This window comes from Osmerus mordax, chromosome 1 (assembly GCF_038355195.1).
Source record: "Osmerus mordax isolate fOsmMor3 chromosome 1, fOsmMor3.pri, whole genome shotgun sequence".
NCBI lineage: Eukaryota > Metazoa > Chordata > Actinopteri > Osmeriformes > Osmeridae > Osmerus > Osmerus mordax.
This window is the reverse complement of record NC_090050.1, coordinates 15705195-15727224: the sequence shown is the minus strand read 5'-3', so window position 1 is coordinate 15727224 and position 22030 is coordinate 15705195. Positions and strand designations below refer to the sequence as shown.

Below are 22030 nucleotides of genomic sequence, written 5' to 3'. Positions count from 1 at the left end.
AATAAAATAAACAGAGATGTATTATTCCTGATTCTAGGGGTAGCACAATCAAATTCTGACTTAACAGAAGAAGTTGGCCATCAGTAGACATCTCAACAGTTAAAACTCAAATATATGCTATGATTTGTTTAAGATGATACAAGTAAGAATAAGAATACTGTTTTGTAGACTGGCCAATTTATTTTCCAATCTTCCAGGTTCTTAGAGAGCATAATCAACTGCTGATGAACCTCAAGCAACATCAGAAAGCAGTAATGAATGAGTGCTTTCCTCATCTTAATCTTAGATTTTCATTCATTTCATTTATTAGGACTGTGTATATTAGAGACCATTGTAAATCATGGGTGACAGTATACAATCAAAATGTCAGGACTCTGGACAACCTTGCGATGGTAAAAAGGGGATTAATTTGAAAGGCTGATCTCAATTGTGAAGCTGGATGTTGGCTGAGACAGTGGCTCAAACAGACTTGAGTTTGTCTTAAATTTGAAGCTTTACTATCACTCTCTCTTTATCACTGTTTTAAAAACATAGGTCCTGAGAGAAGGTGATTCATGAGGGAAGACAGCAGCAACATCCTTAAGGACTACAAGCATACCGGGAGCTGAAATTTGAAGGTTTTATGTTTGTATGATAAAGTTGGTTCACCTCACTATTACTGAAATGACCCTGTTGAAATGTGTGCTGATCACACTCTGTGTAAGTGGCTGTTTATGCCAGAGAGACTGCACTGGAGTGGATTGCCCTGTTCTCAACAACTGTATGGAGGAGGTCTTGGAGAGCGGTGCCTGTTGTGCCACTTGTGCCCAGACGGGGTGCACGTGTGAGGGTTACCAATACTACGACTGTGTCAACGCTGGCTTCAAGAACGGAAAGGTACCTGAGAGAGACTCCTACTTTGTAGATTATGGAAGCACTGAATGCTCCTGTCCTGAAGGAGGAGGGAGAATAAGCTGTCACTTCATCAGCTGCCCCGAGATCCCCGCCAACTGTATCGAGGTGTCCGAGCCCGCAGATGGTTGTACGGAGTGTGTGCGTATAGGATGTGTCCACAGTGGACAGAAGTATGAGGCTGGTCACTCCTTCCACATGGACTCCTGTCAGGTCTGCCACTGTCCCACCGATGGAGGGAAGCTGATGTGCTACCCAGTACCAGACTGTGACCCACGCAATGTCCAGAAACCCATGTTATCCCCGACCACTGAAGAGAACACACACAAGAAGCTTCACAGTGACCCCTACACATTCAGTCAGCAAGGTCCTGTGGACCGCTTTTCCAAACCTTACAGGCTTTCACACAACGATAAGCTGCCTCTCTTCAAACCGGCCCCAGGACACATGGAGGAGGGAGAGGAGGAGGATTATGACTACGACCCCACGTACACTCCAGATCCCTATGCTAAGGACTTGGCTGTTCCCACGCGGTCATCCCCCTCAAACAGAGTTATCTCTGTGTCACAGCCAGACTGGACACATAGGACCTCCTCACATCAGGGCTACGACAGGGCAGGCAAACTGGAGCTGAGGGAGAGCTATGGAGTTCATGAGGGCACTACGGTTAGAGACAAAGCACAGGTGACAGGCAGAGACAGAGAGAGAGCGACAAACAGTCCCGTGACGGTGACATTGGAACAGACCACTTCCCGTCCCAGAGAGTTCACCACCAGTACCTGGCCAAGTAGCACGGAAAGCCAGATAAACCCTCAGAAACTAGGGGGGGATGAGGAGGAAGAGGAGAGGGTAGTTACATTGAAGAACATCAGTGGGCCTGTGGGGAAGGATGTGCCTTATGATATTGGTGTTAAGAAACAGGAGAGACATACACCCAGCAGCCACGCTAAGTGGAATGGCAGGGAGCCAGGTAGTTACCATGAAAGAACCACGGTGGAGCCCAGCACTAAATCCCCTAGGAAGCTTGAGCAGCACACTCTCCCTACGGTGCAATTCAGCCCCACCAGCCAGCCTTTTCTGAGGCTGAAACCAGATGGAGGTCAGCGTCCCACAAAGCAGCCCCAGACTCTGTTTAACCCGAATAGTGAGGACACGGAAGATTTGGATGGGGAGAAGAAGGAGGAGGAAGTGAGGGACAATAGTCCCGTTTTACTTCCAAAGCCTGGAGGCGGTAAGTAGAAAAGTTATGTATTGTAAAACTTGTTTTTTGACTGACAGTTCAAGACCCGTTTTTCCATAATAGTTGTTCTTTCAATGGCCGTAATCCTACTGCTGATTGTTTTCCATATCTGTAGCAATTCTCATGGAGTTGAAAATGACAACATTAACGTAATACTTGCCCCACGATTCCTCGTGTTTACAAGAGCTTTGTGTAAAGTTACGCCCAGTTGGCCCATATTTATTCCCACAACTTACATAGTGTAACTGCCAAACAATTTTTTTCCCTCCCTTGTGCTTATAAATACGAGGCAAAGTCAGGATGCGTATCATGACTAGCGTAGCATATCAATGAGGCTCTTTCTCTGTTCCCTGTACATATGAACGTAAGTATGCACATGCAACACAGGGGGTCTGTCTGGAGCATAGGGCCAAACACTACTGCTGTGGACATCCCCTCACATCAGCCTCGTATAAGTCAACACCACCACTCACCCAACAGGCAGCGGCTCGCTGGTCTTTAGTGGCCTGCGCTGCTGCCAATCTGCAGCAGGACACAACCGCAGAGGTGGCTGGAGAGTCTGTGTTGTCTGATAAATCCTTAGAGACCTTTGAGGTTTTTATAATGTTGAGGCATAGAAATCCATTTTTACTTTTGTAGGGAAAGTTTGATACTTTTAATACATTTTCATGGGGGGAACTTTTTTGACACATTATTGGTTATATGGCTGAAATGTCAGCAGTTGCCCCGAATTTAAACATCCTGCATGTGTGTTCTGTATGTGAACATTTTGTAATTTTACATTAATTTAGCATTCCTATATCATGTGGAAGGTACTTTAATCAATTCTGTATCTAATATGTATACTTGTACAGCAATAATCATGGTGTAGCTATCTGTGATACAATGTAATTAAACAATGTAGTATAAAGCAATGGAATGCCAACTTATGTTGCTCATTCAACCTTAATGATAAGACTTGCATCTCTTTGGGTTGTTGCAGTCAGATAATTATACCCTGACCACATAAAGGGAACATTTTCAGCACCTTTTCCCAAAATTACACGTTTCCAGTTTGTGTTGCTACAGAGCATAAGCTATGGAATTACTTATCTTGCAGTATGCCAGGAGGCTCCAATTCAAGATAAACTGCTTTCTGTACATAGAACCACTTAGGGCCCTTGACAGGTTGCCTCTCCCCGACTTCTTCTGAAGATACGAGGGCAGGGTAGGCCTCTTTTCTCCTCTGATAACATATGCAGCAGAGCTGTAGTTTATCCCTGCTGACAGAGGATCACCCTGGCATAGCATCACAAAACAATCTGCAAGTTAGAGTTTTCTCCAACATGAAAAATATTGTAGCATTTCCACTAGTCCTTGCACCTTACTGTGGATGTATGATGACTGATGGGAACATCTGGAGGAACAGACGTTTATGTCTCGTGTACTGTAGTGATTTGTTGCTGTGCTCCACTTTGATGTTTTGATGGACACAGGATTTCTGTGTATTCAATTTAGCTGCCATTTTGTCCCAATTTTATTTTGTGATCCGGTTTGTTTGTTTTATCAGCCCCAGTCAGGTCACAACTATCACCAGCTTTGGAATAGTATAGTGTTGGATTGTCTGGGGTAAATATATTTTCCCCAGTACTGTGTATTAGCAGGAGTCTGGCTCAGAGGTCAGAGTGGGAAACAAAGTCTGGGTTCCACACATCCCCTGGGATCTATTGTAATCAAAACACTGGTCAGACAGTCTGCTCTCTGACAGATACACTGGTCAAGCGCTTCAGACACACACACAGACATATACAGCCTCAGTTTGGTAGGATCAACAGACACAAAGACTGTCAGTTGACTTTCAATAAATCTTATAGACCATATGGGGCACTAAGTACTCATTGGGTGTACAGTATTGCTGTGATGCATATAATCAGTTGGCACCACAATTTTACACTCACTTTTACACTGAGACGTGCACTCATGGCTTCAGCAAAAAAAAACTGTAATCTGCCACACCTTTATAGTCTCTGTATTAGAAATCAGTTGCAACCATAAAATCAATGTATCATAGTGTGTGTGTGTGTCTTAGTGATTTTTGTGGTGTGTAAACTCAATATATAACTGCTGGAACAAAAATTATCCAAAGTCAATCTTTGTACCCTGGTGGTGTACATGGAACATGCAATTTCAAGTAAAAATATATATAATTCATGTAGTTTTCTTTGTTTGTTAAACTCAAAAGTTAAAGTTAAATTAGGTTTCTGAATTACAATCTGGAGGATGTCCACGTTAATAGTACACAAAAATAGAAACACACATTACTAATTAAATTTGATGATGCCATTCCCTATCGTTTGTCCAATATTAACAGCATTAGTTTGATTTCATTTGGATATAGACATGCAATGATATGATATGAAAAATATTTTTTCTACATTTTTGAGATTACATTTTCAGAGTTGACTGTGAACAGATTTATTGAATTTGTGGATGGATGTCTATGTCTCCGCTGTTGCAGTTTTCCCTTGGTGCATCACTATCTTTCAGTGAGGGAGTTCAAGCCATAAGTAAAGATAACAAATTGAGCGGTTAGGGAATCGGGCTAGTAATCAGAAGGATGCTGGTTTGATTCCCGGCCGTGCAAAATGACATTGTGTCCTTTGGCAAGACACTTCACCCTACTTGCCTTGGGGGAATGTCTCTGTACTTACTCTAAGGTGCTCTGGATAAGAGCGTCTGCTAAATGATTAAATGTAAACTATCTCTCTGCATTTTTTAGCCATATTCATCATGGAAGTCTGTATGAAATACCACTGTGCATCTTTCACACCCTTCATCTCTACAAATAATCTAAGCCGCCCAGTTTGTCACCATTCAGTTTCTTAACATAGCTTCCACTATATTTTCAGTGAATAAGCTCAACAAACAGAGACACCAAAGTGTTAACCCAACCAGAACAGTGTCAGGTAAAGAGTGCCCTGATTTTGAGCCAACTCATTCATATCCACCATGTCTGTCAGTGCCTCTGTCTCTGTGGCCCCTCAGCCCTGACACCTGCCAGAGTCAGGAGGCTTCTGCCTCAGTTCAGCTGCCAGTCCCCAGTAGGCCATGCTCTGGGCTGCTCCAGCAGCGGAGAGGGTCTGGTGCAGGGCCCATGTTAGTTACCCTTCCAGCTGGAGATCTTGTCACCGAGTCACAATGCTCCAGGTGCCACCCTCATGTGTGTTGCTCTGCTATCACATTAGCAGCAGTCAGAGAAACATCAACTCCATTTTTTTCAAAATGGCCGTATCTCATTTGAATGCACCATACTTGCAGGGGCTCGATTGTCGCCCAACATTAGTAAGTCAGTGTGAGAGGGTTACAGATGTATGGGCCGTCTGCTCTCTGCTGTTCTGAGCCGTCTCATGCAGACGCAGGCTGCTGCTCTCCCAGTGCTGTGTTGTTGTTGTTGGCAGACCTTGGAGCGTGTGTATGTGCCGATATGACCCCTGTCCTCATGCAGCAGACTGGGTGGGAAAGGCAGTTTGGCTTCAGACAGTTGTCCCTTGACAGTCTGTTCTCAGTTTGCTACATTACCTTACATCCCTGAGTGGGGAACTATAACTGTACAGTATTACTGAAGTAGTTTGCCTTTTTTGTTGTTGATCCTGCATCATCTAGAGCTGCAATATGACACTAAATACGTTGTCACCTTGTACGTATTGCAGTATATAACCTCATCCGTGTGAATGTGTGTCATTTTTTGGCATGATGATTTATAATTTGCCTATGGAAATGTAACAGTTCACACCAGTTAACACGTTGTGAAAACAGTCATTTGTCTCTCACAGATGGTAGTGTAATCACCTCACAATATTTCAACAGTTTTGGGAGCTTTTAGAGGCAGTTCAAACCCCTATCTCTGAGCTCTCAACATGTCTGTTATTCTTGGCAGTCATAGCATTATGTCTGGTGCTCAAGATCTATACATATGGCTTACTCCTTTGGAATATCCCATGAGCTGTGGCAGAGACTTCAGTCTGCACTCATGACCTGTGCTGGATTAACCTTGACTAGGTCAAGCTCTTTAGGTCAAAGGGTCAAACAACAATCCCCTAAATGAGGTCAAGCCAGCTCAGCAGTGCTCACAAATCATCAAGCTCTATAACCAGCATTACTGCAGGTATTGACTTGACCGTAGGTGGCTAGTGAGGTCCTGCTCAGTTAGAGGGCCACAATGCAGTTAAGATGCTTGACTTCCTGTCATTTACGATGTAGAAGTAGGTCCCATACCAAGCACCCCTGGGTCTGCTCTGTCTGTCTAGGGGACCACTGCCTGGTGATATACTGTAGTGGGGGATTTTCAGGAGCCCCAGGCTTTTACTTGAAGTCGTTGTCTGAGTGTGAAAACACTATTCTATTTGATGGATGAGAGGGCCCTGTTATTGAGCCTGAGCCGAAGGGGACTATGTTCTGCACCCTAAGCCCTAAGCAATTTTCTGCTCCCCATGGCTCCACTGTCCCAGGGTAAACTGAACTCCTATGAGGGTCTCCTCACACTCACATCCCAGCGCCAGACCTGACCTGTAGCCCTCATCATAGAAACAATTCCACAGGGTAGCGGCTGAACAAACGTCCACGGCGGTCAAAAAGAACTAGAGGCATCACACGCATAAAAACCTTGTGTGTTGCTAAAGCACAGGCTGCATAAACATCTGGGCTGTGGCCAAGAGAAATATTACATCTGCTAAAATACCGGACTTGGACCTTATCCCATTTGTGTCATACAATATTAGTGTTTTAGGGAAGAAGAAAGGCATCAATACCTTATTTATTTCTATTGCCTGAGGGCTCTTCTCTCTCAGACATGATGTGGTTCTGTAGAGCGAGGCTTGAATTCTAAGAAATGCAGCAGTGATTCTCTTATTATTTCTCACAAGAATACAAAATGCCATCTGAGAGTGCCTGCTTCTATAAAAAAAAGAGAAAATGATCTCATGTACAGTAAATGAGGCCCTCACTTGTGAATTGTGGGTCAAATGGATAGGATGTCACTGGATTGTGCCTTTTACTTATCTGAAGTAAAACTACTTGGAACCGGTTCGATAAAGTAGACAGGAAGACATTCTTGTGAAGGGAAAGTATTGATGATTTAGTGTAGCTTTCCATCACCTCACCCAGCCTAACCTTCCTCTCTTTGTTATAGTTGGTGTTATGTTGTACACTGACCACTGCTTTCCATTAAACCTCTTGTGTCCTTCCTGTGCATAACTAGCAGAGACCTTTGGAAATTTAGTCTACTATGAATATCATGTAAGCCCTTGGTACGTAGTGGTGTTTTTTTAGGACATGAGTGTGAATCCAGTTGGACAGGCGTTCTCGAATCTTTCACCAACTTTACACAGAGAGAATGCAGTGCTCTTCCGGTATCCCCTGGGTAATTGAAGGAACAGAACAGTATCAGTTTTGTAAACAATCAAGATAATCATCTTTCACTTCTAACAATAACATTTCTGTCAGCTAAGGAATGTGAAACAAAGAACACTTTGGTTGTAGGGTGTGTAGCATTTAATTGTACCGAGTCCCAGAAAGGTTTGCCAAATAGATATCCTGATGAGCTTCTCTAGTAGGATAGTTTTACAGTGTGTATGTATGGATACAGTGTCTGATCCATACAGTATAAAGCTGGTGAAAGATATTTTTCATGTCAATATTATTCCATTGTAGTAGCTAAAGTCACCTGACTACTTTTAGTTTGAGACAGATAACTATCCTTTCATCATGTCTGCATGATGCAGGTTCAGTAAGGAGACCAGGCTTCTTATTGCCAGCAGGCTAACTCTCATTCAAACACACCAACTTCAAAGCCCTGTCTGGTCCATAGCTCAGAACTGAATGACTCGTGTTGGTAGGGTCCCAAACAGACCAGTGAATGATTTTGTCTGACGTTCTGGTATTAAGCATAATAGAGTATAGCAGATGGAAAGTCTTTCCAGGATATGAAATAAGTGACTCAAATGTAATCCAGAACTGTTTTATTGAACTCAGCCATGTCACCGGTCTTCACCAGTCTTTAAGGATCCCTTTGCAAAAGCAAGCCAGCACCATATACTACTGTACAAGCTACAATTATAAATTCAGTTAATCCATCTGATGCTATTTGACCTTTGTTTATGGCTGGAATACCTCATGAGCATAGAGAAACATAGTTTTGCATTCAACAGTGATACGGTATTGCAGTTACAGAGCATGGTGTTTTTTATACTAACGTAGAGTAGATGTGGTAGATCCAGAAGGATAAAACCCTTGGAATTTGGTCTAAGCCAGTTACAGTTGGGTCCTGCTGCCCAGGGAGCCTGTGGAGTCTGGGATGTGTTGACGTGTGTCTGGGAGTGATAGATTGCCAGACATGAAGGAGTTGATGGGAGCTGGGAGACCGGATAGGCATGCAGGGCATCGGCGGAGATTAGCATTGCTAAACAAAGCCTCATTATGGTGGGGAGCAACACAAACAAAGCTGATGGCTCCATTGTTCCAAATCCTTTACAAGAGATGCTGAATTGTATTTCCCCCTGGAGAAACAGAAAACATAATAGGACAAGTAGGAAAAATACTCCTTACTGTGTATTATGTTGTCTTTGTCGTTGAGATAAAATCTTGAAGGCTCAGAATACGTTTGAAAGAAGCTATGCAAAGGAGTTTTGAATAGACATTGTACTTACTAAACTGTACGATAGGAATATAACTTGACATTCAAAGTAGAATGTCTTCTTCTGAGGTTTATTAGAAAGTCAATGACTTTCTGCTTTACCAAAAATGGAGAAGTAAACTATTTCCAATTCACCATAATCATATTGATAATGAGAAATCTATTTTGATTGCTGATTCACTTTGTTATGCTGGTCCCATTGCAAATGTGTCACCAGAAATGCGATTTATATTGAACTATGCATGAAATTGTCCCTTTGAAAAGTTGCTGTAAGAATTTGAAAGTGATTTTGAGCCTTCCTTTAACCACAAACCATCGGCCAAAGCTAAAACTTGTCATTGACGGTATACCATTTCCATTCACACATTGACTTTGAAATGCTTATACTTTTGAGGCACAAAGACAGACCTGTTTCAGTCAGTTGGAGATGGTGGAGAGCACATGCTGTAGCCCAGTCTTTCCCATCTGTTTTACAGATGAGCTCCTTGTGATTTAAACCACGAAAGAAAAGTCATAGAAATGACACTGCTTGGTCAGCCATTTGGCCATTTAACTCTGTAACAGTCTGTTTGTGTGAGAAGGTCATTGTTAAGGAGAGGCATAACAGGCTGGTCTAAAATTCTTCTGCCATGTAACTTAAATTGACTCCATATGAGAGTAAATGAAGACCAGTTTATATTAATGAGAACATAGCTGCTTATTTAATCTTAGTTTCAGGGCTGAGAGGGCAGACAACTTGTGCTTGACTCAAATGTTGACCTACAGTGAATGTGTTTCACTTGAATGGTTATGCAGGCCTAGTTCATTTCTCTAAATGTCAAAACTAGTGTTGGTGTGGTGACACTCTCCAACGAGGGAACATACTGTGTTCCCCTGCTAGATATGTGTATGGCTTCTTTATCTTGGACCAACATTGATAGATAGCATTTTAAATGTTTTGAGGCAAGAATATCTTACATGCATGCCAGAGTGGTGGGAGCCTAGACACTTCCACATCCTGACATTGCATTTTTAGGATTGTATTAAACTGACATACATTAAACACAATGAGAATGTAGTCAATTCATACATGGCCTTGCACAAGTAAACACATCAAAACAAACATTCCTGTCAGGAAAAAGAACATCAGTCAAGTCTGTTAAAAGAAGGGAAGTAGCTTCTGAGGTAGAGAAGTAACATACGCCCAGGGCTGGTAGGGCCACTTGTTTCACATTCAATTTCTGCTCTCCTCTTACATCAACTAGGATTTCCTTTCCTGTTGGTTGTATTGATTAATGAGATAGGACAGACTTTATTGTCCTGAATGAAATATGCCTTGGACACATACAATAGAGTTTTATAAAATAGATAACCAAATACTTCACATACATTGACACAAACAACGACCTACACTCTACAATAGCACAATACCTATCGCACTGTGCATACTGTATGGTACATTTTGTAGTGACCAAAATGGTTATAGTCACACATAATAACATAGTAAGGATGCTTTCTTTTCACTCTTGGAATAAAGAGATGATTATAAATGTGTATGTGAGCGTGCTCTAGACCAGGCCTGTAAGAGCTAGAAGTGATCTAGCTGTAGGGAACATAACGACAAGGACGGTCAAAGACATACTGATTTGGTTTGGTGAAACTACATGGTTAGTAATCCTGCTGGTCATTTCAGAAGCAGAAAATATATCAGAAGTTAGTTCTTTGTTTACTTTAGTTTCTCATAAATTAAGTTATTGACAAAAGTCTGGTGTCTCAGCTATAAATAGATGTCCATTGTTTCTCTGGTAATTAGTGGACTGCTCCTGAATGTTAAGCTGCAACTGACCCTCCGGTTGAACCTCATGTTTGGCCTTTGGCAAGCCTTCCTGGAACATACTTCACATAGCACTGGGAAACGCTACTGGGTTCAGCTCTCGCATGGTTTAACTGACAAAGAAAAACCTTTGAACCTAGGTGAGAGTTGAACTGTATGTTTCCATCTATTTGGACTGAGGCTGTAAAGCCCTCTTTAAAAGCATGAAATAGAAGGCCATTAAGGAGGCTTTGTGCATTCTAACCTCACACTGTACCTGCTCTTGTCATCTCTGCATCTCCATAAACATCCTTTATTGAATCATGGATAGGCAGTGTGTTTTTCCCTTCACTGTTTACCAGATTGAGAATGTACTTTGGTAGATGTATACACTTCAGCTGTATACAAATATACAATACACGTTTTCTTGCTAAAGAGAATTGTGAACTTTAACGAATATATATTTTATAAGTGTAATGTTTTTCTAACTAAGTAATATATATTATTTTAAGATACAGCATGTGGCCTGTGCTTTTGTAAATTATAAGAAATGGGTGCTTGTTACAGAGCCTTTCATATTTACTGAAGACAGAACCTATAAATTATGCAAAGTAAGCTGCTGACTTCCTTTGCTCTGGATGATTATTTACTCGGCTTTAAAGGAAGCATGCCGTACAATGAACTGAAAAGAGCAGGCAGAATAAAGGGATGTTCAAAGACAAGCTCAAAATGAAATCCATTAAGCATTAAGGTGTCAGCGTTGCTGACGTTTTGCCTTTTTCATGTTGAAATGAGGGTAAAATGGGGCCTGTACAATGTGGCCTGTTTGCATAATGTTGCCATTATTGTTTGAAAATGTTTCCTCCTGACTCCTATTCGTAATAAGATAGTTGAGTGACAAAACTGTTTGTGCATGTGTGATGTGACACAGAAAGACAGATAGTGAGGATCTCCACAGTGCAGCGCTGCACCAGCCTGTGTGTCTGTACCCCAGATGACCAAGAGGGCAGCATGTCGGGTGGCGCCCGAGCTGCAGGGGAAAGATCAGTCCAGCAGGATGAAGCCTCGGGGGTGGCAGCCACGTCACTGTCCCTCTGTGCTGAGGCTGACGTCAGCAGTGCCTGCTTCAAATAAGCCCTGATTGAAACTAACTCGGGTGATTCATAGCAACATGGTTCAGAAATGGGAGGTATTCATTTAATTACAAATGTAATGATTTCCTATTTTTTTTCGGCTCACTCTTTTATCGTTTGCCTAAATTGATTACATTGAATTTGCTCCCCTTTTTCTTGACAAGGGAGTAGATACAGCAGCAAATTGGAAACAATTTTGATAATTACTGGAATTTTATTTGGACATTTGTTCATTGACAGTATAGATGATATTTCTAGACAGGTTACAAATAGTATCCAATATATAAATTGTAATCCATGAAGAGCGAGCAAAGGTTGAAAGCATACTTGGCCCAGTGTCAGCTTTATTTTTATTTAAATTTAACATTCATCAAGACGTGAATCTGACTTCCACAAAATACATGTATTTCTTCCTCCTTAATCCTTACATGTGTCTCTAGTTGTCAGACATCCTGTCAGCATGGATGTGGCAGTATTCATATAACCTTTATGATTCAGACCGCCCATCGCCAGACCGATACTCTCTCAATCTACGTGGTGACAGTCTTGTCATGGGACTGATCCCTCTCATGTGAGCAATATTAAATCCCCTCCCTAGACGTCAGTCATTGTAAACTAGGAATGTTTGGAGTAAAAAGATATAAGGGATGGAACAGACTGTAAAATATTTTTCTGTCATCGAGGCTGTGAATTCTCGGTCAGCTGTCAAACTCATGAAGAGAGGCCTGTGGCGCCTAGACGGAGTACAGTAGGTGTCTGTCTGAGGGCGCACTGTACCTGAAGACTGTGTCTCTCTTCTCCCCTCAGTGTAGCAATACTGCACTGGGGTGTAATATGATACAAGCTGTTGGATTTACTGCTTATGTGTTTTGATTTCATAAATCCAGCAGGCTGTATGTGAAAGTATGTGTCTGTGGTGTACAGGTCCAGGTGTTTCTGCTAAAGACCTGGTGGAGAGCTGCTGTGAGGTTGGCCAGAGGTGGGCAGTGGAGCACAACCACTGCAATCACATGCCTCTGCTGAAACATGACAAATACTCAGTATGTAGGTAAGTCTGCTCTTTTCACCCTTCCCTGATTCATTAAATGTGCTTCATCCAAACTTTGACACATACACACTTTGTTCTACAATCATCAAAACTGACATGTCTACTCTGTTGTTGTTGTTGTTGTTGTTGTTATTGTTGTTGTTGTCTGTGTGTGTGTCAGTGTTGCTCAGCAGCAGTGCTGCTCAGGTTTTCTGAGGGAGAACAGGTGTCTGGCTGGAATGACTGCAGCGAGGGGGGGAGACTTGTGTGAGGTGGGAACTGGGGACCAGTGCACAGAAGACTCCCACCAGGCAAGTCACGTGTTCCAGCCCCCCAGCTATGCCTTAAGCCACAGGCCCACAAAGAAACCGTGAAGTTCTACTTTCTGACTGAACTGTTATAGCTGTATAATGTCTAGAGAAATATGGAACTTAAAAAACGCAGACAACTGGATATGTTGTGCTATGTGGATATTCTCATGATTGCCTTCAATCAAGTCTCTCGGCAAGCATACCATCTGTGAAAAGATAGCCTAAATCAATATTTTATCTAAGACCTCTGTGTTAAATGGAACGGAAACCTTATAGACAATTCCAACCATGCAGTCCCACCCTTGATTTAGTCCAATCAAACACTGGACATTCTTTGGCTCCTTCTGGATAATGTACTGAATGTGATGAAAAACAAGTTAGGTGGTTAGTATAAGAATCTGAACTGTTTAATCATGCCTTGGAAGACATTGGTGTTTGGCCTCGGTAAGATTTCAATTTCAGATAGTGATGCCAGTATCAAAGTTTTGTGAAAAGGTCAGAGAGTTTATTTGAGTTTGTTGGAGATAATTTACTTTTCTTGCCGAATGGCCTTATACTCGATTGGACCTCCGTTCATCGCTGAAACCTGAGAATACTTCCATACGGGGAGAGGAAAGTGAACTTTTTTTTCTTGATGTCAGTTAAAATAAAAGCTGCATTTCTCACAGACAAGACCTGTTGATTTGTCTCCATGGGTTTCGGGCATTAGAGCAGAACCATTGGGAGGGGTCACTGTTCCAGCAGGGTCTGTCAGAGGGACGGGTCTTGGCCTTCTCTTCTGCCTGGGTCTCAGCTTCAGAGCCTGGCAGCTAACACCTCTCAGTAACAGAGCCATACTTACCTATTTAGTCTCGTATTTCCTGCCTGCCTCTCATGTTTACTAAACACGGCTCAATGTGGAGAGCCGCACAGAGTGGGAAGGAGTGGGAAGGTGAAGTGCGCGCTTGTGGAGAAAAAGGCCTAATAGGCTCTGCTGCTGTGTCTGAATGAGCAGGTGTGCTGCAGCTGCTGTGCGCTGGGACTGCGCCTGCGCTCTGAGGGACGCGGCTGCGATGCTCACAACTACCTGGGCTACCCCTGCGGACACATCTTCCTCACCTGCTGCGAGGATGATGACGAGGAGGAGGAGGGCCTCCACCAGCCCTCGCTAAAGCAGGAGGCGATGCCTCAACCTTCAGCCCTGCCAAAGAAAGGTAAAGCAGAAGCATGACTTCGCAGACACTGTCTATGTAGTGTAACATGTTGTTGTCATTTACTGTGCGTGTTAAAACTGCGGTGTGTGTGTATACTGTGTTTACAATCACCATCAAAGGGCTTGACACATCTTAAAAAATGACCGTGTTTCTGAGTTGAGGCATGACTCACGTCTGTAGATGAAGTATTGCTGTTGTTTCTTGTTCGAGTTTATGTCACAGGTGGATTATGGGCCAAGTCTGATAGAAACTCAGAGAGACAGATGCCCTATCCGGCTCCGTCAGGTGTTGTGTTACCATTGAGAGTAATGGAGGAAGATGTCGGCAAGCTGGGATGAATCAGGACCAGATGGCAGTGCAGGCTGTTGCCTCTCTATCCATGCCAGCAAAGTTTTCTTTTGTCTCTGATGCAAGTACCTACTAGCAGTGACATCTTACATTGATAGATTCAGTTTTACTGCCAGGGTAAGATGAATATTTCTCATAACACTATGCACCAGCTTTTTTTTACTCTAGTTCTTTTATTGTTTCAAACTCAAGGGCCATAAAGGATTTGAATTCCCTTCCTAGATGAAAGGAACGGTACAGTTGACTAAGGGACAGGTTGATAGAAACAGACAGACACAGACAGACAGACAGACAGACATCATCTTTCTAATGGTGAGGTCAAGTAGGATAAGTCTGCCCATAACCTTCTGTTATTTTAATTCACCATTTGTATGAGGTGAATCTCAGGAATCTGGGAATCTATTTAATGGGCCCTGTCCTTACCATACAACTCATCTAAGTTTCCTCTACTATAATGGGGAAACTAAATGATGTCATGCTGAACTTCAATTAAGCTACAATGAGCTATAGAAGCACCACAGGCTGTAAACGTCTTCGGTTCCGACTCTTCCTCTCTTTCTCTCTCTCTTGATGCTGATGTGTACCTATAGTAGAGCACTGTGTCCAATAGCCTTTCAGCTTTAAGATTGAAGAAATGTTTCCATTAGGTGCATGTTTAGAGCCGTACAACTGCCCAGTATGATTAATTCAAGCGGAAAGATTTAATCTCCTTAGCAGCTCAGTATCCAGACCTAGGTAATGATTGTGAGAAATATTTACCCAAAGCTGATGCTGTTTGTGTGTACTGTGTGTGTTGCTAATTGGGCAAAGCCCCTTCAGAAGAGACCTGGTTCTCTCTGACTGGGGCTCGGCTAATTAGGATCCTACAGGATCTTTATTACTCTCAGCTGTGTGAGATGACATGATGAACAGGGCTGATTGACAGTGTGGTAGACAGAGGTGGACCAGGAACAGCTGCCAGAGGTAGCATAGCAGATGTTGTGTCTTGTGTTCGAGTCATCTTAATGAGGAAACTGTACAAGCCTGCTTTTATGAGCATCCCGGTCCTGTCCGTTTCTCTGTGCCAGTCTCTGACAGCAAGTTCCCCAAGGAGGCCTTCTCGATTGGGGGAAGAGACGAGGCTGAGAACTCGGTGGAGGAGCAGCCTGATGTGGATGAGTGTCAGCTGTACCAGGGCCAGCTGTGCCACCACACATGTGTCAACACCTGGGGCTCCTACCGCTGTGACTGTCACCTGGGCTACACACTGCTGCAGGACAGACACAGCTGTGCTCCAGGTACCGCAAGCTCACCTGGACCTATCCATGTGACTGACTCGTACTGTCTGCCTACCTCATAGTTATCTGTTCTCCGCAGAAGAAAATACATATTTTGCTCAATTTGCATTTGGAGACTTTAAATACTATATGTATTAAAGAGTTAACCAAGATGTCTTAACCACTTATACATTTTAATCTCTTGCTCTGTCTCCATTGCAGTAGTTGGGTGAAATATTCGCACTCTCAAATTGTCTGGGTTGATATAGACCTCGAAAAGACCTACAAGACCCATAGAATAGCTTCCTGTAGGTGTTTTTCTGTTTTAAATGTTGACATTCTTATCCTATTATGTAAACTGCACACATAGCCATGGTACATGGGATGCTGTTGCCAGATATATAAACTGTTGTTTATTTTTGACAACTCCCTGCACACTCATCCATTGGCTGGGTATGTGTATCCCTGTCTCTTCTGTTCCCTTGGTTATGTGGCACAACCCTTTGACAGAGCTGCTCTGAGAGGCAGTGGCACAACCCTTGTATGATGAAACTTTCATTTTATTTTCCATATTTCAAAAGGTTTTATTGACTCTATCATCTGCCCTTTATAGTCAATTCAAAACAGTTAAGCTGTGGTGACTGTAATGATGATGATGAATACTATAATAGAGACCATGAAACTATCCCTGGCATTTTGGAGGCACATTCACCAGCCTTAAAACAGCAGTGAGAGAGGATGCAGCCAAAATAAGATATTTACTGAGGCCTGTGAATACCATATTGTCTCACAAAGAGATCCTTTGGACATTACTCAAAATCCATGAAATTCATTTTGCAGGGATTAAAATGTCAGAAGTGAGATGAGGCCTGACATCTCTGTCATGGTCTTGTTTTGACTTGGTTAACTCTAGATTATACCCTGAACAAAACAACATAGATCACTATATATATGAATGGAGGGATCAACCTCCCTTCTAAATGTATTTGTGTGTGTGTGTGTGGGCGCGCGCGTGAATGTTTGTATATTTGTATCTTCCTAGCTAGTATAGAGGAAGACAATCGAGTAAGAGGCGATGACAGACCAATCACCGAAGAGTCTACAACAGTGGCTCCTACCTCTATCTCTACAATTCCACCTAACCCCTGTGCAGGTAGGATGCTGCTCCTGTTACCCTGCCCCTCATCGACAGCATTCTGACTACTAAGTTGTCTGTGGTGGCCCTGCAGGCTTGTTATTGAAACCATTTAACTTCTCCACCAGCCACAGAATTACTTAATTTTGAGCTGTGGATAAATTGTAGACAGATGCTATGAAACCATTGTCCTACTACAGTTCTCAAAAGGGAGTTGTCAAAGATTCCAGAAAATTCTTGCTGTTAGCACCACCTGATATTAAATAAACAAACTTTAGCTGTACAGTACTTGAGCTATGTTCCAGAGTATTCAAAAACGATTGATGTGTCTGCTACTGGCCTCCTTGTAACACCTCCAGCATGATCTCCTCAGAGCCATCCATCTGGCTAGGGTCATGTGTGGAGTAGCTTGTGTGGTTGAACGAGTGATAAGAGTGATTCAAGGCTAGGGGAGTCTCATATATGGTATTGGGGCATGTGGTTCATGAGGAGTCCTCTGCTGCGTTGCTGTCCCTGGTGGCTCCCTTTTATGTCCCACATCAGGGAGTCAGTAGGCCGGATACATCTGGAGAACACATCAGCTCTTCTTTTATAAAAAAAAATCCTGCTGGTATAATCTAGCAGACTGGGCTGGGCTGAACTTAACATGGTTTGGCTAGGTTAGGACTGGGGTCGGCTTGACCAATGAGCCTGTCTGTATTGCGCCTGGCTCCTCAAGTGTAAGGGTGAAATAGGGACAGTCCCTCTGCTGGGAGTTTGAGGGACAGCCATGAACATTTTATCTTGCTCTGCATACTGATACTTCAGATTAAACTGAGATGACCTGCCACTGGGGAATGTGGTTCTTTAAGAGTGAAATGTTTTTCATGGAAGTGGAAAACAGAGTCAAAGCATTAGTAAGGAACATGCCCCGCTGGTCCCATTTCTCACCTCTAAGCCCAACCTGTCTATTAAGGTCCACATTCATAGAAGTGCTGGCGACTGTTAGTTATAAGATTGGGCTGATTGATTTATTGATCATATCCTAGGCAGCTCCCCATCAGGGTTTTAGGAAAAGAATGTGTGAGTGGAAATAAACAGTTCTTCTGTCATTTCTCTTTTTGTCAGGAGTATCGACCTTTTAAAGAGGGGGAACATTGATCGGCTCACGTAGAATGCAGTGACTCATAAGGGCTGTGATTCTGGGGGGTAGAATGAGGCCTGGACAGCTCAGATTAGGTTTGAATCTGAGGATGGGATGCCTGGGGAGCACCACACCAGGGGAACGTGGCAGAGGAAACTGGAACAAAGCCTTTTTTTGTGTCCTTCTAGGGCCCAGGTTAGTATTCAGAGGAATTTTGAGGGTTTTCATGGTAACTTTCTCTCTCTCCTGCTATAGGAAATGGCCCCTGTATGCAGCAGTGCATGGTGGTGGCGGGCAAGGCCCACTGCTCCTGTTTCCCAGGGTTCTCTCTGAAGGGGGACAGTCACACATGTGAAGGTGAGGGACTCCTCTGTCAGACAGGATTGCCAGTGTTACAAGGCTGTCAGTAATTGGTTCGATTCACAAATAACTTGTTTATCCCTCCAGCTATTGCCCTCCAGTAGGGCTAACAAATGTCCTCTACACCTCACCTCTCTCTCACAAACAAACCCATGTACACAAATGCACACGCATTCAAACCAACCTCACAAATAACGAAAAAACAAACCTCCTGTTTGTCTGGGGTTGTCGACTTTTTCTTTTAATTGGATTCAGTCACTCATGAAGGAGAAAAATACAGGTATTGCGACACTTAACAATGCATAGCCTGATTGGCCTCCAATTTCCTACTAGTAGATTCTATGGCCTGAAGCACGACTGATCCATAGCCAATTATTTTATATCAGCCATAGCTGCAATAATAAACACTAGCTTTACATCTGTGGGCTCTGGCCTCCCCTCAGTCTCCAGTTACACTCTCCCCTCCACTTCCAACCCCTTCCAGATCCTTCCTTCTCGCCACACCAACATTTTTTACAATGCCGAGGATCTCTTGCCAGTATGGCCGGTAATACATTTGGCTACAATAATAGTTTGTAAACTGATGTTTGGATTTGCGAGTTTAACTGTTGACAGGGATATGGCCTCTTTCTTCTACAGTATTGAGGTGGGATTCAATGTACAGTTTTACACAGCCCCTTTGTTCTCATCACCTCTGCATGCATGGGCACAGATGTGCTTGAGTGTTTCTTTATTGGTAGTTGATAAATGATGTACAGCATGATGTACGCCCAAGGTCCAGTGACCAACTCAAATTCAATCCCCTCAAACACTTGTGTGGTGATGGTGTGTTCAAGGAATGTGTAGTCAAGGATATATTCTAGTTTGGTGGAAGTGACTTAGGGTATGGGATGTCTGTGATGTTAGTAGAATCTGAATGTTAGTAAGGGGAGACTAGGGGAGACTGTGACAGCATGATGAGAGCTTTAGTGCTATCATAATACCTCTCAAGTAATCTCCTGACTTAGCATTTTCCCCACAGTACTGTCAGTTAATTTAGGAGATTGGATGAAGACTTTCTCCCATAAAGTGTTGCCATATGTTAATGTGTGGGTGGGCAGAATTTGATTTAGTCTGGACTGAATCAAAGGAAACAGCCAGAGTTGGGTTTCACTCCAGCATTATGGAGGGAAGTGAGTGGATGAATGTCAATGTTTGTCTACCCTGAAACACACAGATAACGGGGTCAACTAAATAATACAACATTCCGGAAGTTTTGCCGAGCTGTGCATATCAAAACCAAGCATGCATTTTAGGCTTGAGTGGTGTGTTTGTTTTTACGATCTGACTGTTATGTCTCCCCATGGCTCCCTCTTCAACGTTCAGATGTGAATGAGTGCAGGACTGGCACACACAATTGCTCCAGTGGGGATTATTGTGTGAACAAGGAAGGATCCTTCCAATGTGTTTCGCTCAATGAGATGTGCGACGAAGGGTTCATACACACCATGAATATGGAGTGTCTGGGTAAGACAGTAATGCTGTGCAGCAGCATCATTTTTACCCATCACCTCATCATTATTTTGCACCATCAGCTGTGAACAGGTATTCTGTGGTTTGCCAGGCCTCTCTCTCTCTCACACCCACGCACAGTCACACGCACACACAAACATTCTCACAATTTGCGAGAGCACACACACACCGAGAACATTCGGAGCCAGGAGTCCTACTGATTTGTCGCTCTCATGCATGCGGTCACCATGTGTCCCTATTGTCTCGATCACTCAGGGGACAACACGAACTATAGAGGGTCGTAGAGGATTTGTTCTGCATTACGCAAAACATGGCGGAAAGATCAGCCTTCTGCAGTTAATTGAAAGGACACAGATGCCACACATTATTTAATGAAAGATATCTTGGATGGGTCCCTGCAACGAATAGCTTTCAAGTCTGTCAGCACTCCATGAGTTGCCATATTCCCAGTGTGGTTGTCTTCTTACCAATACTTGATTAAGCTACTTAGCCTGTAATATATTTCGAATCCACAAATATTTGTAAACCTGATTAACTCTGTTTGACCTTATTGCACCGTCAAAGTTGAATGGTTTTTCTTGACGTTTACAGTTGAAGACAAAGGTGTTGTGATGCAAAGGCTGGCAAACCAAAGATAACCCCCTCACTTTTATCCACTTGAGATCATCTGAGCCCTGAGTCTCAGCTGTCAGCATCCAGCCCATAATAGAGATGATTGAGAAATAATGCTCACAGTCTATAATCCTCACCGCCTGCACTTGAGTCACGCTGTCCAGCCTCTGCCTAACCACCTGCTTGTAACGCAGACAAACAAGCTGGCCAACCAGGGCTGAATCCATCCACTCTCAATCTGGCCTCCATTACATGTCCAATGACACAATGTGTAGAAAATGTTCTCTGCTGGACTTTGTTCAGAAACAGTGTTTCAATATTTCCAACATGCCTTCCTTCTCTGTGTTCTGCGGTGCTACCTCAGGGACAGCTGCCTCAGGGACAGCTACCTCAGGGACATCTGTCTGTACACAGTCAGTTCCTCCTCTACTCCCCCATGACAGGCTGCCAACATCACTTCCTCCTGCCTTGTTAGCTCAAATTGGGTTTGTATTTTCTAAAACGGAGGATCCATTTCCATCCCGTGTTGAAGCACTTTGCTCCCTGCAACAATGTAATCTACGGGCCCTGGGGAGTAGGCCTGTGTGATGGGGGGTGCGTGCAGAGGGGAGGGGATCGGGGGAGGTGGGGTGGGTGGGTGCAGAGGGGTTGGGGATCGGGGGAGGTGGGGTGGGTGGGTGGGTGCAGAGGGGAGGGGACCGGGGGAGGTGGGGTGGGTGGGTGCAGAGGGGTTGGGGGGGGGGGGGGGGGGCGGGGTTCTTTTCCCCTCTGATGACTCACTGGAAATAATGAAATAATGCAGGTCCCTGAAGCCTGGTCGTCGAACAAGACTGAGCCTCCCCTGCCAACACGCTCAGATGAAACACGTCTCCGGTCTCTGTCCTTCAGGACCCGGCTACAGTCTGCAGGGCTCCAAGGACAGAGCTGAATGTTATCTGTTGATAGAAATACACTTGCCACAATGAAGAAAACATGTGTCCATGTTAAGGAACATCAGTAGCCTTTGTAAATGTTGCCTGAAAGGAATAGTTTTTCTAAATGCCACAGCCCATGTGTTTGTTGGGAGCTGTGTTTTGTAAGAGATGGTTCCACTGTCAGGGAATTATACAGTGTTACCTAGCCTGAGTTCATCATATTGTTTTCTAGAGGGTGTATATTTTGATACAGTATGTGAACCTTGAAATAGACTGAGCGTGGAGCCTTGTAAGGGGAATCATTTCAAAGACAAAACTCTGAATCTGGGAGAAAAGCCCCGTTGCACCTTCACAATCTCTGATCAGTCTCTGCTTTGCTAGGGAAGATGTTACAGGGCTCACAGTTCAGTTGAATTCCCTGTGGTACCAGCTCTAAAGAATCACAGGGGGAAACCAAGGAGAAGGGCTGTCTGAAGATAGTGCTACTGTAGAATAAACCAGTAAAGTTTATCT

General features: G+C 43.5%; 1 protein-coding gene across 1 annotated transcript in view; it reads left to right on the top strand.

Moving 5' to 3' along the window:
• The first annotated feature begins 630 nt into the window (after positions 1-630).
• fbln2 (fibulin 2) overlaps positions 631-22030 on the top strand; it is a 30828-nt gene continuing 9428 nt past the window's right edge. The window contains exons 1-8 of the mRNA XM_067234542.1: positions 631-2122; positions 12651-12774; positions 12935-13064; positions 14059-14257; positions 15673-15882; positions 16904-17014; positions 18375-18476; positions 19845-19985. Of these exons, the coding sequence (XP_067090643.1) occupies positions 631-2122; positions 12651-12774; positions 12935-13064; positions 14059-14257; positions 15673-15882; positions 16904-17014; positions 18375-18476; positions 19845-19985 (2509 nt within the window). The remainder of the gene's footprint in view (positions 2123-12650; positions 12775-12934; positions 13065-14058; positions 14258-15672; positions 15883-16903; positions 17015-18374; positions 18477-19844; positions 19986-22030) is intronic.